Raw genomic sequence first — 17,556 nt, forward strand, 5'->3', positions numbered from 1 at the left:
GACATTGGTGTAGACTAAAATAGAAATGAGTTAAAGTGAAATGAAAGAAGCATATAAAATGAGACTTTCTACCCTCTCAGCTTCATATTTTTTCAGAAGGTCCCATATACCTACAGGTATCTGTTTCATCAGCACTTGAGATTTGTTTCTGTCTTCTGTGGACAAGCTGAAAATAATTCACATTTTAATTTTATATATATTATATAATTCTCATTCCGTTTAAACAGAGCGATACGGTTTAAAGGTTACCAGCAGCAAGACAGCCAGGAATTGCTTCGTTATTTACTGGATGGGATGAGGGCAGAAGAGATCCAAGTAAGTTCTTATTTCATTGTAGTATATAACAATGTGAGTGTTTGTCTAAGTATACTGATTTTAGTGCTTTGTTAGAGTAAACCTTATTCTTAATGTCTTTTATTATTGTTAGGTGTATTGTAACAGTTTTAAGTTTTAGTCCTTTTCGTTAGGTCTGCAAAGAATTTTTAGACCTCATCCCAACTAATACTGAACTGACTTGTCTGCATTGTCATTTGCATGATTGTGTGATCAATGTTAGGATTTTGAGGAGGGCTAGTTAGAGGATTTCTTTATCCTCTCTCTTCCCAGTCATCCAGAAAAGGAGGCTATTTAGGCTACCATCTGCAGTCTGCTATGGTAGAGGAAGGGAGTCCAGCTGGTTGTACGTGGACTTGGCCATAGCTGTGAATACTTAGAGGGGAAAACAAGTCAATGAATATTGTTCTCTAGATAAAACTGTGGTTCTGGAGGGGTGCATTCTGGCGAATCTTGGGTTATTTTCTGTCTTTTGTTGATGGTGTACTAATAGAATCAAGAGTACTAAACAGTGGGCCCAGTTCTGCCCATGTTGAAAGCAATGGGTTAATATGAACATAACAAGAACTTGAAAAAGGTGTCTGAAGTCCTTGTAAATATTAATAAGTTGCTGGCCTCATATTGCTATAGAAGCACCTTGAAAAGCAATTGGTTTGGAAGGTGGTTGGTTGTCTACTAGAGTTTTATAAAACAAAATATTTGTTTTAGTAGGTGAGGGATCCTTGCGGAGGATTTATGGTTTGTTTGCATCAGGGCTTACTTGGGAGACTGTTTATTCCTTGGACTTCCTACTAAATATATTAACCAAAACACCTGGAAATAGCTTTAAAAAAGCCCAAATGTGGGGAATATTTCATGTTTCTGCAGCGTGCAGACAGTCTTGTTACTTTTCTAGTATGGAGGTTATAGTTTATTAAGCTTAATTCTTTTTAATTGGTGAAGATGGAATTCTATCCAACTGAAATGCTTAACTGAACACGCATTTAGGAAACAATGTTTTGTAAAGTCTTATGATGGAATATTTATTTACTCTTAACTTTCAGCGAGTAAATGTTGGAATATTTAAAGCATTGAATGACTCCGACCAAAAAAATGAAGAGCTAAAAAAGAAAATTAAAGGTAAAATAACAGTTTAATATTATTTTTGATGATTGAAACCTGGACAATGCATTACTCATGCATTTATTTTAATATTTTCAAATGTAATTTAGTTGCATGATTTAACACACATTTTCTAAATTAACATATTGTCTAGAGCAGTGGTTCTTGAAACCAGTCCGCCAATTATTCAGGGAAAGCCCCTGACAGGCCGGGATAGTTTGTTTAACTGCCATGTCCGCAGGTTCGGCCGATCGTGGCTTCCACTGGCTGCAGTTTGCCGTGCCAGGCCAATGGGGGCTGCGGGAAGAGCGGCCAGCACATTACTTGGCCTCCGGTGCTTCCCACAGCCCCCACTTGCCTGGAGCGGTGAACCACAGCCAGTCGTAGTTGCGATTGGCTGAACCTGCAGGTGCGGCAGGTAAACAAATCGACCCGGCCTGCCAGGGGCTTTCCCTGAACAAGCGGCAGACTGACTTTGAGAACCGCTGCTCTAGAGTATCAAGCCTAAGAATTATGCTTATGCTACTCATTCAAAGGGCCCATTGACTTCAGTAGGAGCACTATCACGGGTAAAATAAGCAAGATTTGACCCTAGCTTCATTATGCATTACATATAGACACAATATAACAAACTGAAATCTCAAAGTACTTAAATTTGATTATAGCTGGGCATATCTAACCTTCCCAATGAAAGTCTGCTACCACTGTGGTGTATATTTTTGAGCATGGCAACAATACACACTATCAAGGAGAGGAGGAGAAAAGACGGTTACTCACCTTTGTAACTGTTGTTCTTCGAGATGTGTTGCTCACATCCATTCCAGTTAGGTGTGCGCGCGCGTCGGAAACTTTTTACCCTAGCAACTCCAGTGGGCCGGCAGGTTGCCCCCTAGAGTGGCGCCGCCATGGCGCTCGATATATACCCCTGCCGGCCCACCCGCTCCTCAGTTCCTTCTTGCCGGCTACTCCGACAGTGGGGAAGGAGGGCGGGTGTGGAATGGATGTGAGCAACACATCTCGAAGAACAACAGTTACAAAGGTGAGTAACCGTCTTTTCTTCTTCGAGTGATTGCTCACATCCATTCCAGTTAGGTGAATCCCAAGCCATACCTAGGCGGTGGGGTCGGAGTGAGAAGTCGCGGCATGGAGCACTGCAGATCCGAAGGCCGCGTCCTCTCTTGACTGCTGGACCAGGGCGTAGTGGGAAGCAAAGGTGTGGACCGATGACCAGGTCGCTGCCCGACAGATTTCCTGGATGGGCACACAGGCGAGGAAAGCCAGCGGCGACGCCTGCGCCCTGGTAGAATGCGCAGTCACACGGCCCGTAGGAACATGGGCCAGCTCATAGCAGGTCCTGATACAGGAAGTTACCCATGAGGATAACCTCTGCGAAGAAATGAGAAGCTCCTTCATGCGGTCCGCTACTGCCACGAAAAGCTGGAGGGATTTGCGGAACGGTTTAGTCCTCTCCACATAGAACGCGAGAGCCCTACGGACATCAAGCGAGTGGAGCTGTTGCTCCCTGCCTGAAGAGTGAGGTTTCGGGAAAAAAACCGGGAGGAATATCTCTTGGTTGACGTGGAAGGCTGAGACCACCTTGGGGAGAAAGGCAGGGTGTGGCCTCAACTGCACCTTATCTTTATGGAAGACTGAATACAGGGGGTCTACCGTGAGAGCCCGGAGTTCCGACACCCGTCTAGCTGAGGTGATAGCTACTAGAAAGGCAGTCTTCCAAGAAAGATAGAGTAGGGAGCAAGTAGCTAACGGCTCGAAGGGGGGCCCCATGAGCCGAGACAACACCAGGTTAAGATCCCAGGTCGGGGCAGGGAGTCGGACGTTAGGATATAGACGTTCCAGCCCCTTCAGGAATCTAGTCACCGTCGGGTGAGAAAAAACGGAGCGGCCATCCCCACCCGGGTGAAAGGTAGAGATAGCCGCCAGGTGGACCCGCAGGGACGATATCGCCAGGCCCTGTTGTTTGAGGGACCAAATATAGTCCAAAATATTGGCCACCGAAACTTCCATCGGGCGGAGACCTTTCTCCACGCACCAATAGGAGAAACGCTTCCACTTGGCAGAGTATGTCGCTCTAGTGGAAGGCTTCCTGCTGCCCAAAAGTACCTCCCGTACCGGGGTGGAGCAGCGCAACTCAGAATTGGTCAGCCACGCAGGAGCCACGCTGCTAGGTGCAGCGACTGGAGGTCCGGGTGACAGAGAGTTCCGTGTTCCTGGGTGATCAGGTCCGGGTGAAGGGGCAGGGGAACTGGGTCGGCTATGGCCAGGTCCAGCAACATGGGGTACCAATGCTGTCTGGGCCACGCCGGGGCTACCATGATCATGCGGGCCCTGTCCCTGCGCACCTTCAGAAGGACCCTGTGGACCAGTGGGAACGAGGGGAACGCGTAGAACAAGTGGGTCGTCCACGGAATAAGGAAGGCGTCCGCTATAGACCCGGGTTCCCGGCCCTGAAAAGAGCAGAACGCCTGGCATTTCCTGTTCCCCCCGGACGCGAAGAGGTCCACACGGGGACAACCCCACCTCTGAAAGATAGAGAGGGCGACGTCCGGGCGAAGGGACCACTCGTGTGAGAGGAAGGATCTGCTCAGGCAGTCCGCCAGCGTGTTCCGCACTCCGGGGAGGAAGGAAGCCGTGAGGTGAATGGAGTGGGCTATACAAAAGTCCCAGAGTCGCATCGCCTCGTGACATAGGGGAGAGGATCTGGTGCCACCCTGCTTGTTGATATAGTACATGGTCGTCGTGTTGTCGGTAAATACCGCGACACAACGGCCCTGAAGCTGGTGATAGAACGTTTGACAAGCAAGGCGGACCGCTCTCAACTCCCGCATGTTGATGTGCAGCTTCACCTCCTGTGGGGACCACAGGCCCTGTGTTCTCAGGGTTCCCAGGTGGGCCCACCAGCGGAGATCTGAGGCATCCGTCGTTAGGGACACCGAGGGCAGGGGCGGGTGGAATGGGAGCCCCGCACACACTACGGACTGGTCTAGCCACCAGCTGAGAGAATCCAACACCTCCTGGGGGATTGTGATCAGCATGTCTAGTGGTTGCCTTGCCGGCCGGTAATGTGCAATGAGCCACGACTGGAGGGGCCTCATGCGGAGCCGAGCGTAACCGGTCACAAATGTGCATGCTGCCATGTGGCCTAACAGGGTTAGACATGTCCGTATCGATGTCAAGGGGGCTGCCCGCAAGCGCTGAACGATCGCCGACAATGCCTGGAACCTTGGCAACGGCAGAAGGGCCCTGGCCACGATGGAGTCCAGGACGGCCCCAATGAACTCCACCCTCTGCGAGGGGAGCAGGGTGGACTTGCCCACGTTGATCATGAGGCCCAAGGTAGCAAACAGGCCGGTAATCCTGCGGACATGGCTGCAAACCTGTAGCTCCGACGTGCCCCGAATTAACCAATCGTCTAGGTAAGGGAACACGTGGATACGACTGCGCCGAAGATGTGCCACAACGACGGCCATGCATTTTGTGAATACCCTCGGAGCCGTAGAAAGGCCAAATGGGAGGACTGCAAATTGGTAGTGAAGGCGGCCTACCACGAATCGAAGGAATCGTCTGTGGTGTGGCCATATGGCAATATGAAAATAAGCGTCCTGCATGTCGAGGGCGGCATACCAGTCTCCCGGATCCAGGGATGGAGTAATGGTCCCCAGGGATACCATGCGGAACTTCAACTTCGCTAGGTACTTGTTGAGCTCTTGCAGGTCGAGGATAGGCCTGAGGCCTCCCTTGGCCTTGGGGATCAGAAAGTAGCGGGAATAAAACCCCTTGCCTTTCTCGTTTTCCAGAACCGCCTCTATAGCTCCTTTGTCGAGGAGCATCTGTACCTCCTGCCGAAGGAATTGCTCGTGAGAGGGGTCCCTGAAGAGGGACGAGGAAGGGGGGCGGGAGGGAGGAAATGATACAAACTGCAGGCGGTATCCCGTCTGCACCGTGCGTAAGACCCAGCGATCGGATGTTATTCGGGTCCACGCCTGGAGGAAAAACGAAAGGCGGTTGGAAAACGGGGGGGAAGGATCCGTGGGGGAAACTGGTACTGCGCCCTCGGGCGCACCTTCAAAACGAAGGTTTGGGCCCAGGCGGGGGCTTGGAGGAGCTTTGATTCTGCCCCCCTTGGTTCCCCGACTGTCTACGCCTTCCATTCCTGCCGCGACGCCTATTAAGGTCCTGCCGCTGGCGGAACTGGGGGTATGGCCGACGCTGCTGCTGTTGTTGCGGCCGGAAGGGTCTGCGCTGCGTCCCCGGCGTGTGCATCCCGAGGGAGCGCATAATGACCCGATTGTCCTTAAGACTTTTCAGTCTGGGGTCTGTCTTTTCTGAGAACAGGCCCTGGCCTTCGAACGGGAGGTCCTGGATGGTGTATTGGAGCTCCGGTGGAAGGCCAGAAACCTGAAGCCAGGAGATGCGGCGCATCGTTACCCCCGAGGCGAGGGTACGGGCAGCCGAGTCTGCAGCGTCCAAAGAGGCCTGTAACGAGGTTCGTGCAACCTTCTTGCCCTCGTCAAGAATCGCCGCGAATTCTTGACGAGCCTCTTGTGGCAGCAGCTCTTTAAACTTGTCCGCTGCCACCCATGAGTTAAAAGCGTAGCGGCTAAGAAGGGCTTGCTGATTTGAAACCCTGAGCTGAAGGGCCCCAGCCGAATAGACCTTGCGGCCGAGGAGGTCCATACGCCTGGCCTCCTTGGATTTGGGGGCTGGGGCTTCCTGTCCGTGACGCTCCCTCTCGTTCACCGACTGCACCACCAGGGAACATGGTGTCGGGTGAACGTGGAGGTACTCATAGCCCTTGGAGGGGGCCATGTACTTCCTTTCGACGCCCCTCGCCGTAGGGGGGATGGAGGCCGGTGACTGCCAGATTGTATTGGCGTTGGCCTGGATCGTCCTAATGAAGGGTAGGGCGACCCTGGTGGGAGCATCGGAGGAGAGGATGCTGACGACGGGGTCCTCGATCTCAGAGACCTCCTCGGCTTGCAGGCTCAGATTCTGTGCTACTCGCCTAAGGAGGTCCTGATGTGCCCTGAGATCTAGCGGAGGAGGGCTATTGGAGGAAGTGCCAGCCACCGCTTCGTCAGGAGAGGAGGATGAGGAGACCCCTGGCAAGAAAGTGTCCAGCAGGGGGTCCGCCTCAGCCCTCGCCTCTGGCTCAGGAGCAAGACCAGGGTCTTGCTGCTTCGATCCTTCCTCTCCATCCGGGGAGGGAGGGGGGCGAGACAACGACGCCTCCGGCACCCTGTGCTCCGCCGTTGCAGGCCTAGGAGGAAGCTGTTGGGGGCCCTGGGCTTGATGGTACGCCCAGGGTGTCCAAAACCCCCACTGCTGCGGACCCTGGTCCTGTTGCGGAGGGTCCTGGAATAGAGCCGCTTGTCTGTCGGTGCCCAGCGCATATACGCTGTCCGCCTGTGATGACACCGACGGCTGTCTGGAAGGCCATGGCGGGGCCGACCGCGGCTGGTAAGAGTCTCCGCGGTCCGGCACCGAAGATGTTCTCGGTGCCGGGGATCGGTACCGGGAGTCATACCGGCGCCAGGATCGGTACCGAGTTCTGTCTCGGTGCCGGGATCTGGACCGGTACCGGCCGCTGCTTCGGTGCCGGGATTGGGACCGGGACCTGCCACCGACGCGGTGCCAGGAGGTCGACCGGGACCGGGACCTGCCACCAGCTCGGTGCCGGGAGGTCGACCGGTGCGCTGAACGATGGCGAGACTGGCTCCTAGAGTCACGGTGTCGGTATTGGCAGCTGGAACCAGACCGTGACCGTCTGGAGGTCGATCGGTGCCGCGAGTACGACCGGTACCGCCGAGGGGAGCGGTGCCGGGACTGCGAGCGGCGGCGGGATCTCGAGCGACCGTGGCGTCGGGACCTCGATCGCGAGCATGAGTCCCGAGACGGCGCCGTCATCATGGGCTTGCCCCTGGACGCTACCCGCACCAGAGGTACCGGGGGTGGCGGCTGAGTTGACTCAGTCAGGGCAATGAGGTCCCGTGCCGAGGCGAAGGTCTCTGGAGTGGATGGGACCAATAGCTCAACCCCAGATCTTATGGGGGAGCTCGGCGGTACCGGACTCGACGGACCCACCGGGCCCGGAGTCGACGGTGCCGGTAGCGCCGCAGCAGATGTCGATGCCGGGCGCTCCATTCGAGTCTGCCTGGCTGGAGTTGCAGACTTCGATGGTCTTGTTTCTGCACCCGGTGCCGGGGAAGGTCGGTGCCGGGGAGTCTTTCCGGTGCCGGTGTAGAGATCACGGCCTGCGAAGCTGCTGGGTCAAGTGCCGCTTCCATTAGGAGAGTCCTGAGTCTCTGGTCTCTCTCCTTCTTTGTTCTGGGCTTAAAAGCCTTGCAAATGCGGCACTTGTCCGACCTGTGCGATTCCCCCAGGCACTTTAGACACGCGTCGTGAGGGTCGCTGGTTGGCATAGGCTTCTTACAGGCCGCACATTGCTTAAAGCCCGGCAAACCAGGCATGAGCCCGGTGCCGGGTGCTGGGAAGGGCTACAGCCCAGACCGGCTAACAACTATGTACAATATTATTTACACTACAAACTAATTAACTAACTATACTTAACCACTAACTAACAACGGTAGTAACAAGGAGAGCTAGGGACATGGAGGACAGCAATGCCGCGCTCCGCAGTTCCAACGACCGACACGGCGGTAAGAAGGAACTGAAGAGCGGGTGGGCCGGCAGGGGTATATATCGAGCACCATGACGGCGCCACTCTAGGGGGCGACCTGCCGGCCCACTGGAGTTGCTAGGGTAAAAAGTTTCCGACGAGCGTGCACGCGCGGCGCGCACACCTAACTGGAATGGATGTGAGCAATCACTCGAAGAAGTAGTATCATTTACCTAATTCAAAATCCCAACCACCTAGGATTTCCTTCTGAGGTCCCCAAATAAGTGCCGACTGGCTCCACTTTGTTTTTAATTTGAGATTTGTTAGGATTGCAGTTCGACTTGAGATGGTTCCTAGATTATTTAAAAACCTTGAAAAAATTTTTGTAAACCTTGTGCTGTATGAATTGTGAGAAGGTAGAGTGGGAAAGAGATGCAGCTGAGAAATGTTATAAAGATGCTTATTTAATTTAAACAATTTAAAACTATTTTTCTAACAGCCTCTATCTTTCTCTCTACCTTCATGCCACCATGTTCCCCTGCCCCCATCCTCCAAAATCTGTGAAGCTCTTTTTTTCTCTAGGAAAACAAACACAAAGCACAACAAATGCAAACCATAGACTTTACACTGCAACTTCCCTGTTTACACACAGCTCAACATCAAATCAAATGCAAACCATAGACTTTACACTGCAACTTCCCTGTTTGCACACAGCTCAGCATCAAATCAAAGCAGTCACTAATGTACAGGTGAAGTTATTGTTTATGACATATATTTGAATGAATTATCTGATTTTCAGAGTATGAAAAAAAAAAGGCAGTACCAACCTTTGTGGACAGAATCTTTGGTGGAGAATTATCTAGTACAATCATGTGTGAGGAGTGCAGAACGGTATGTAGACGGTCTGCTTGGTATAGTCTAAAACACTGTATAAGACTTGTGCACAGAAGAAACAAGTAGTAATATATGTAGAAATAAGATGTATGAGATAAGAGTTTATTAAATGAAGGAAACTAGACGGCAGGAGCTGCAAGTTTCTATAAAGGTAAAATTTGACAGAAATATCTGTTCACCTGTGCTGCAAATTTCATCTGTTCTCCCGGGACTTGATGCGAGGATGAGAACTGAATGCTTGGAGAAGATTGCGTGGATGCTTCTCTTAATTCTGAAAAATTGCAGAGATCCTGAGTTACGAGATTTAATAGGGATGTTGGTTTTGGTTCATAGGTTCCTGTTTTGTAAATATAAATATAAACAGTCATAATTTGTATGTGCAAGTAAGAGCATGCATTGGGTGCTATCCCAGAAACAGGCAAAAGAGAAGGGAAGCAAATGGCAAAGATGCTAAATTCAAAAAATTCTAAGCCAGGACTTTTTTTTTTTAAGAGCTTAAGTCCGTAGGTAGGCGTGTTAATAAATGACTAGATTTCAAGAAATGGTGAGCCGTTCTCCCCTGCCCCCATTACATCCACAGCGGAGTGCTAGCTTCTAATTTGTGTTTAAACTTCTAACCAATAAAAACAAAGTTTCTCTAATTGTATTAAGTAAAATCTGTTTGCTTAAGGTGTCCTTGGTCCATGAGTCTTTCCTTGATTTGTCACTGCCTGTGTTAGATGATCAGGTAAGAATCAGATTTTTTTTGTTTTTTAATATATATTTGTTTTGGTGTGCAGTTCTGTTAGCTGGATCTTAGAGAGGAAATTTTTAAAAAAGGCACATTTTGAAATTACGTACATCTTCAATAATCTTACCTAATAAAGTTGCACAATAAAATGATAGAGAACAACAATGCGTTTTATTAAGGTAAGTTCTACAGGTTGTGGCTACACAATCCCTCTTTGAAAATTATCTGATGGTTGGAAATGCTACGGTAGGCAGGGCATTGGTGATTTTACTGCCATGTCTGCTAATCTTCCTGTCATTAGTTAATGCCTTGGTCAGAAAAAATCTGCTAAGCTGAAAGGCTGGCTGACTTGTAAAGAATGTTCTCTCAGGTAAGCATTTAGGCATTCTTCAGTGTTATGAGTCTAAAATTTAAATAGATCTCATGATATTAATGTGTCAATAGCCAGATTTTCCTGAGGCAAATTAGATGGTTCTTCAGATATTAAGATCCTGTCTATTTACTGCACTGGGAACAGTAATGGAGGCTTCCTGTCTAATATTGATACTCAGAGCCTTATCATATTCTCACAAGGTGAAGAGACATATGGTTAGAGCATTTACTTAACTGATCAATCTAAAAATAGCTTAACTGTTTTAGTTTTATATCTGTCTTTCATTTTTGCCATCAGCACACACATTATATCTCCTTTCATCTTCAAAACATATGTAAGTAGTACTACACTTAAAAAAAACAAAAAAACACAACACTAAGGGAAGAAACTTTAAAAACACACATTTAATCCAAAGGATAAAATGTTCCTGCATTGACTGGCCTTTTTTTCATATTAATAGAAGCAAATAGAGCGCCTGATCCTGCAAACACTTACTGCCTATTTATTGAAGTTACTTTAAAATATCTAAAATATTTAGTATCTTCTGTGGATTCAGTGAGATTCATATCAGTAAACCAGAATGTTAAGTTCCATCTTTAAATGTTTATGGCTTGGTTCTGCTATCCTGACTCGCAATGAGTAGTATTGTACTCTGCAAGCATAGATTTCAGTGGGGTTGCTTATGGAGTAACATACTACCCAGTAAGAGTAAGAGCAGTGGAATCTGTGTCTGTGTGTGTGTGATAATGTTTTGTTACAATACCTAAAAAGTCAGCAGGTTAATTTTAAAATTCTTAGTAATATGCCAGTCTCTCTGCAATTTTTTTTTGGGAGGCTGAGGGGAAATACTGTTTTTGTTATGTTATTTTGGAAAAAACCCACAACTGATATTAAATTAAATCTTTAATCTGAAGTCTTTGTCCTTGAAACTATGATGGTGGCACCATGTTTATTTGTTTGATCAAATCTGTTTTGATTTTTAGAGTGTTAAGAAAAGTTCAAATGAGAAAAATGTTAAAAAGATGAAGGAAAAGGCGGATGAAGAGGATGAAGACAATGACAGTTATATGAAGGAAAGGGGTGATAATCCTGGTGCAAGTAAGCACCTGCAGAAGAAAGCAAAGAAGCAAGCCAAAAAGCAGGCCAAGGTTGGTTATGATGCAAAAATAAACATTAAGCACTTTCACCCTGGGCATAAGATAAAATGCTAGACTTTTTGTTTAGTCCACTTTGTGTAGGATGAACATTTGCAAGGGAACAACTAACAATTTCTCCCCCCTCAAGTGCAAAGCTTACAGGAACAGTTATCTTATTTTACCTGTTGTGAAATTGTATTTATTTTCTGTTGCCTGCTTTCCTAATGCAGCAGCATTAACATACACCAGAAGGCTTTTCTCTTGTCAGTGACTGCAAGAGAAGCACTTAGATGGTTCTGGAGGTATATAGGCAAGAGAGAACATTTTGGGGATATAAAAGAAATTCAGATTTGGATTGCAGGATGGGTATTCTAATTGGAAGTGTGGGAGGACTGCATCTGAGAAGTTGAGTGAGTGATACTGGCCATAATCGTTTTGAGTTGATGCGCTCTGATTATGATCGCTAAATTAGATCATTCCCTCTTTAAATGGCAACTCCCGTTGCTTGAAGTAATAAGGTATTTCCATAATAAATGGTGCATAGCAGATAAAAATACAGCAACTTTTTCTTTGCTTTTATACAATATTGTACAGTACACTGCATATTTTTATTTGTAGAACCAGCGTCGGCAGCAAAAAATTCAAGGAAAGGTGTTTCAGATAACCAGTGTATGTTCTATGGAACAATCTGAAGAAAATGTGAAGGAAGATAAAGAAACTAAGGGAGAAATAAACTCTGAAGTCACTGACCTGAAAGAAGAGGAGGAATCTTCCAGTCAGTGTGAAGAACTTTGCTTAAATCAGGAAGGTTTAAATGATCAAGAGAATAGTTCAGATGTACATAGTGCCCATGAAAGTATAAAAAGTCCAGAACAAGAATATGAAGATAACGAAACCAATATGGCTGTTGCTATGAAAGGCTTAGTTTCTACTACTGAGTGTATTAGTGGACTTGACAATCTGTCTGTTAAAGAAGATTATCATGGGGAAGAGGAGGAACTTGCTACTAACTTAGGAAAATTACATTTAGATGTTGTTACTGACTCTGATATGGATATCTTGGATGACCTTCGTATGACTGAGTTAAAAACATATGAGGTGGTGAATGAGGACCCAGAAACAGCATTTTGTACTCTTGCAAACAGGGAAGACCTAAACATAGAAGAAGGTTCAATCCTTCATTGTTTATATCAGTTCACTCATAATGAGAAACTCAGTGAGATCAATAAATTGCTCTGTGATGTATGCACACAAAGACATTATGGACCAAAGGCTAGTGGAAAAAGTATGCCAATTAAGTTTTACTTACAAACTAGAAAACCAACTCTAAATCTGTCTATATATGTTATCTTGTTTTTAAACAGGTTTGCATGGGTAGTTTCTCTTGTATCTATTGATATCCAGTATTTAACGGCCAGACTGAACCCCTTACTCCTATTAGTGAGCACTTACTCATGAGTAGCCCTATTGTCTTCAACGGAACTACTTGTAAGTTACCACCAGTATAGAGCAAGGGGGCTCACAGTCTGGCTCTATAGTAGGACGGAACATGAAGCGATTTTTTAAAACTCTTTAAATGTTAAACTCTTAAAATTTACTATAGCACATGGGCCATAGGAGGAGAACATGCAGAAATTTGCCCAGCAGACTAATAAAAGCACCATTCAGCATGTAATTCTGTAGAAGTCCTAGAAATGAGTGTTAGAACTCACCCTATTCAAGCAGATGATGTGGTAATGTGATATACACTAGTTAGTCTCTTGAACGAGGACCATCATGAAGATGGCAACTTGTAAACATTTATAATTTTGAAGGGAAATCATCAGTGTCTTAAACATACTATAATGATGGATTAAATAAATTGTTTCCAGTCCTAGTACGTGATTTTACTCACTTTCATATTAGAAAAATTTTACATGTTATTGCATTATTCTTGACTATCTAACCAATGGTGCTCTCTCTTTCCTTTAGGTGAGAAGAAGCATGTTTACACTAATGCCAAAAAGCAAATGTTAATTTCTCTTGCTCCTCCAATTTTAACACTTCACTTAAAGAGATTTCAACAGGTATTATTAACTGGTTAACTCTTGTATTTTAAAATTGTATATAGTAATAACCCATGGAAGTTAATGGATCTTAACTTCCGTATAATCTTGTTACATTAAATACTATTCTTTCTACAACTTTAGAAGTAATATATAGGTAATGTGAGAAATAGTCCTGATGCACTTATTCCTGTTACTCTTGCTTACTGTAATAGTTCTTAGAATTTTTGAGTTATTCTAGCAAAGGGAGATTTAGTAAAACAATTTAACTACCAGAAATGTAGAATTAAGAAATATAGACAAAAAATAAATTGACTCATGCTGAAAAACAAACTTACTAAATATGGAGAAGGATGATCTGCAACAGAAATCCGCTCTAAGAAATACATAAATAGAAAGCAGTACAGCTAAAAGACATCTAAGTGCTGATGATTGGCAGTAAATTAGATACTAGCTTGCAATGTGTTCATGTACTTTGAAAGGGTGTAAATATACAGAGCATCATATTAACTACAGAGGTTATATTCCCTCTGTACCCAGATTATGGCTTTCAGTTTGAGGCTCTTCAATATCGGAAAAACAGCAATAAACTAGAGAGAAATGAGAAGGGGGAAGTGAATATCAGAAAGGATTGACTTAAAAGTTTAAAATTAATAATTACATAGTGCACCCTGGCCAAACAATCAAGTAAGGATATAACTGTCTAAGTAGCTGAAACTCCAGGAATGAGCAGAATTGTGTAAAATGATCCAGAGGGATATATTTGTGATTAAATTAAAAGAAGGAAGCTGGGGAAGCTTTTCTAGATGTTCAACATTAGTACCTATTGAGCTGTAGAGTAGCATTTGAATGAAAGTGAAAGAAGGCTCATCACTTGAGACTTTTTTAAAACCAGGCTGGAGAATGTAGTATAGACAACCTTTCTACACTGTCTTTAGCAATGGATCAGAGGTGTCCTCCAACTTGAATTTTTATAAGTATACTCTTCTTATAACTGTACTGCTATTGTCATTAATGCCAATACACTAAATCTGTAAATTAAACAGCCATGTAGCCCTATGCTCCAGAGAAATGTGTAGAGAAATCATAGACAGCAGGAAATTTGGAACATGGCCATAAAGAACTGAAAAGCATGACTGTTGGAAGTAATAGTCTCTTTCCTCTTCCCTACCCCCCAACTTTGTTTTCCATCCAAAGATTGGTTGTGTTCTAAATGAATCTTTGAAGTCTTGTTGGAATTTTTTAAAATAACTAAACTTGTAACCTTTTCAGAACAGACTTCTATCACCTGTTTATATATGTCATGATTTAAGGTCCTGTTTGTGTTTCTTAATTTCTGTGTTTCTCAATTTCTATCTTTCTTATTTCTAGGCAGGATTCAATCTATGTAAAGTTAACAAACACATAAAGTTTCCAGAAGTGATAGACTTGGCTCCTTTCTGTGCAATTAAATGCAAGGCAAGTAAAAAAATCCTTTAATTTTTTTCAAACCCTTACAGCAAGAGGTGTTTGCTTGTTTTTGAAAACTGTTTTGGTATGTTCTCAAAACAGTCAGCCATTAATCAGAATCTCCCCATACCATATCCCAAAACTTCACTGACCCCATCATATGACAAATATGATATACTATATGTAAATACAGTTGAGTTCTTACGTTAGAGATCTGCTGTAGTGTACTTCAAATTTTAAACATTGGTCATATCCATAGTCATTAACGCACTGCTTCTACACTGACAAGTGGAATCAGAGCTGACTCAGTATAGAACAATGGAATCAAAACACACTGGTCTGAAAGGCTGACATTTCAGCTGGGTTGAATCTCAGTATCTGTACTACACTGACACTATAACAAAATTGTCACTTCACAGAACGTTGCTGAAGGGAATAGAAGAGTATTGTACTCTCTCTATGGGGTGGTTGAACATAGTGGCACAATGAGGTCTGGACACTACACTGCCTATGTCAAGATGAGAACTCTGAGAAACCACCTTTCTGATCTTGTTCTCCGTGGAGAAATTCCCCAAGGTAAGCGTCACCAGTATTTTCACAACAGTCCAATCTTCAATGGAATTTTTCTAAACTGATAGTAACTTGTGACATTTCTGCTTCAGCACTACTTTTAAGATTTTTTTAAATTTTTGTTCACAGCTTTAGAAACTGAATCAGCAGGACAGTGGTTTCACATCAGTGATACCCATGTGCAACGTGTAGCTGTATCTAAAGTGCTGAACTCACAAGCTTATCTCCTGTTCTACGAACGACTGCTATAATTAACCTGGGATGTGTTCCTCACACAATACTTTTTGGTTTTTAAACATCTTAAAATAAATGTTAAATCAGAGAAAAATGACTTGTAAATAGTTTCAAGTCTAATTGAACATGATCTACTGCAGAAATCTCATGCTTCCTAGAAATACTGGCAGATGAAATATTAACTGATACTTTTCCAATAGTTACATTGCTTTTAAATAAAAAGCTATTTTTTCTTTTTCCATAACATAACTTCAGGTCTGAACCATTTATTTGACTCCTTTGAACAATTATTTCTGGCAATGAACATATTTCTCATATTAATTGTTTTGAGTGGTGTTTGACTCTCCAGAAACTTTCCTGCATTTAATTCTTTAAGACACTGCTGTAATTTTTGATAAAGGACCTCATTAACTAACCGCATATAGCTACTTACACTCTAGAGTGTTGTGGTATAGAACAAAACTCACCTTTGTAGAGATAAGTTGGGTTAGTTAATATGTTATTGGACCAAATTCTGTTGGTGAAAGGCAAGCTTTCAAACCACACAGAACTCTCTTCTTCAGAGCCTATTTTACCCTACCTTGCAGGGTCCTTTACAGTATGTGTCAACTACTTATGCTGAACAATCTCTTCCACCTTGAATTTTGCTGTGATGCTGGGAGTACCTTTTCCAGCCCTGAAGAAGAGTTCTGGGTGGCTCGAAAGCTTGTCTCTCTCACCAACCGAAGTTAGTCCGATTAAAAAATATTACCTCACACACCTTGTCTCTCTAATGTGCTGGGCCCGAGATGGCTACAAGTACACTGCATAATCTTCGTAAAGGCAGTTTGCATGGCCAAGCTTTATCTTAAAATTTGGACTTTTTTATTACTTGAGATAGAATCTACTGCTTATAGAATATCACTTCTCACTTTGACTGTGGATCGTATACTGTTCAGAAAAACTTGTCAAGCTAATTTAGTAGTAGTAATGCAATGGATCAACTTTCATCTCAGCTCCAATTTCACTCAGCTTGGGTTTGAGTGAACAAAAATTGTTGCCATCTAATCACTCTATAGTGGATTCTGTAAAATGTGTTCACTTGACTTTTATCTGATGTCAGTTACTATTGATAGCAGTCTGAGCCTGATGATGGAATGGATATAGAACTGAACTTTGCTGTGTTCAGCAGAGCACAGCATCAAAGAGGAGCTAACGAGCAGAAAAGGATTAAACATCTACTGTAAATGTTCTGAGATCAGCATCCTAGTGGGCCAGGTGTGGTACAAACATAGTAAGTAGATAGTATCTATGCTGAAAATCTAGACAGGTTGGGAGGGGAAATATAGGCACAGAAAAGTGAAGGTCACACAACTGGCTTGTAATTGGGCAGGGAATATAATAAAGGGTTGACTCCCAACCCAATATCCTACATGTTTAACTAGGATACCTTATTGACTACAGCATTGTAGGCCAAAAGCTGTATGCTTCCTTGACGAGTATATAGATGCTATTTTGGATAGATCATAGAATAGGGGCTCAGGCCCTATGGTTTGACTTTATTTACCCCTCAAGTTTTTCAAGCAAAAAGCAATGTGTGGAAAATGTAGTTTATTGAGATTTTATGTACCACAACCACGTACCTTAATTTCTTAATGGATTTGTATACACAGCAAGTAGAGTTAGGCTCTGCCCTCTTGAGTAGAGTGCAGAAAGACTACTAGGCCTGTACCACAGAAATACTTAACATCAAGCATTGATTGCGTCTTTCTAGGGAATAGAGCCTTTTCATTTTAAAAGAGGAAGGTTCTTGGCTAGGTACCTCACATAAGATCTCCACTCCTGTATATGTTCAGTTTCATGGCAAAACTAATGTGAAAGTTAAAAGTAGTCAGCCCATATCTAAAATTAACAGCAAGTGAAACAGCCAGCACAAAAACACATTGCTTATCTGGCTATGCTGAAAGGAGGACAGGAGGCATTTGATGTGGGTTTAATTAGGCTTCAACTTTATTATTAGAGTGGAACTACCCTGCAGATAAACGTGGGGTTACCTGCATGGTACACTGTTGTTC

At 44.5% G+C, this 17,556-nt stretch overlaps 1 protein-coding gene across 7 annotated transcripts in view; it reads left to right on the top strand.

Annotated features, from left to right (window-relative positions):
- The window catches only part of USP16 (ubiquitin specific peptidase 16), a 31,685-nt gene extending 15,934 nt beyond the window's left edge, over positions 1-15,751 (top strand). For all 7 annotated transcript variants that reach the window (XM_050957755.1, XM_050957696.1, XM_050957717.1 and 4 more), the window contains 10 exons: positions 228-315; positions 1,377-1,452; positions 8,871-8,962; positions 9,636-9,692; positions 11,052-11,216; positions 11,823-12,489; positions 13,176-13,270; positions 14,621-14,707; positions 15,118-15,274; positions 15,398-15,751. In XM_050957755.1, the coding sequence (XP_050813712.1) occupies positions 228-315; positions 1,377-1,452; positions 8,871-8,962; positions 9,636-9,692; positions 11,052-11,216; positions 11,823-12,489; positions 13,176-13,270; positions 14,621-14,707; positions 15,118-15,274; positions 15,398-15,519 (1,606 nt within the window). In that variant the 3' untranslated portion in view covers positions 15,520-15,751. The remainder of the gene's footprint in view (positions 1-227; positions 316-1,376; positions 1,453-8,870; positions 8,963-9,635; positions 9,693-11,051; positions 11,217-11,822; positions 12,490-13,175; positions 13,271-14,620; positions 14,708-15,117; positions 15,275-15,397) is intronic.
- The last annotated feature ends 1,805 nt before the right edge of the window (positions 15,752-17,556 follow it).

This window comes from Gopherus flavomarginatus, chromosome 1, assembly GCF_025201925.1.
Source record: "Gopherus flavomarginatus isolate rGopFla2 chromosome 1, rGopFla2.mat.asm, whole genome shotgun sequence".
Taxonomy (NCBI): domain Eukaryota; kingdom Metazoa; phylum Chordata; order Testudines; family Testudinidae; genus Gopherus; species Gopherus flavomarginatus.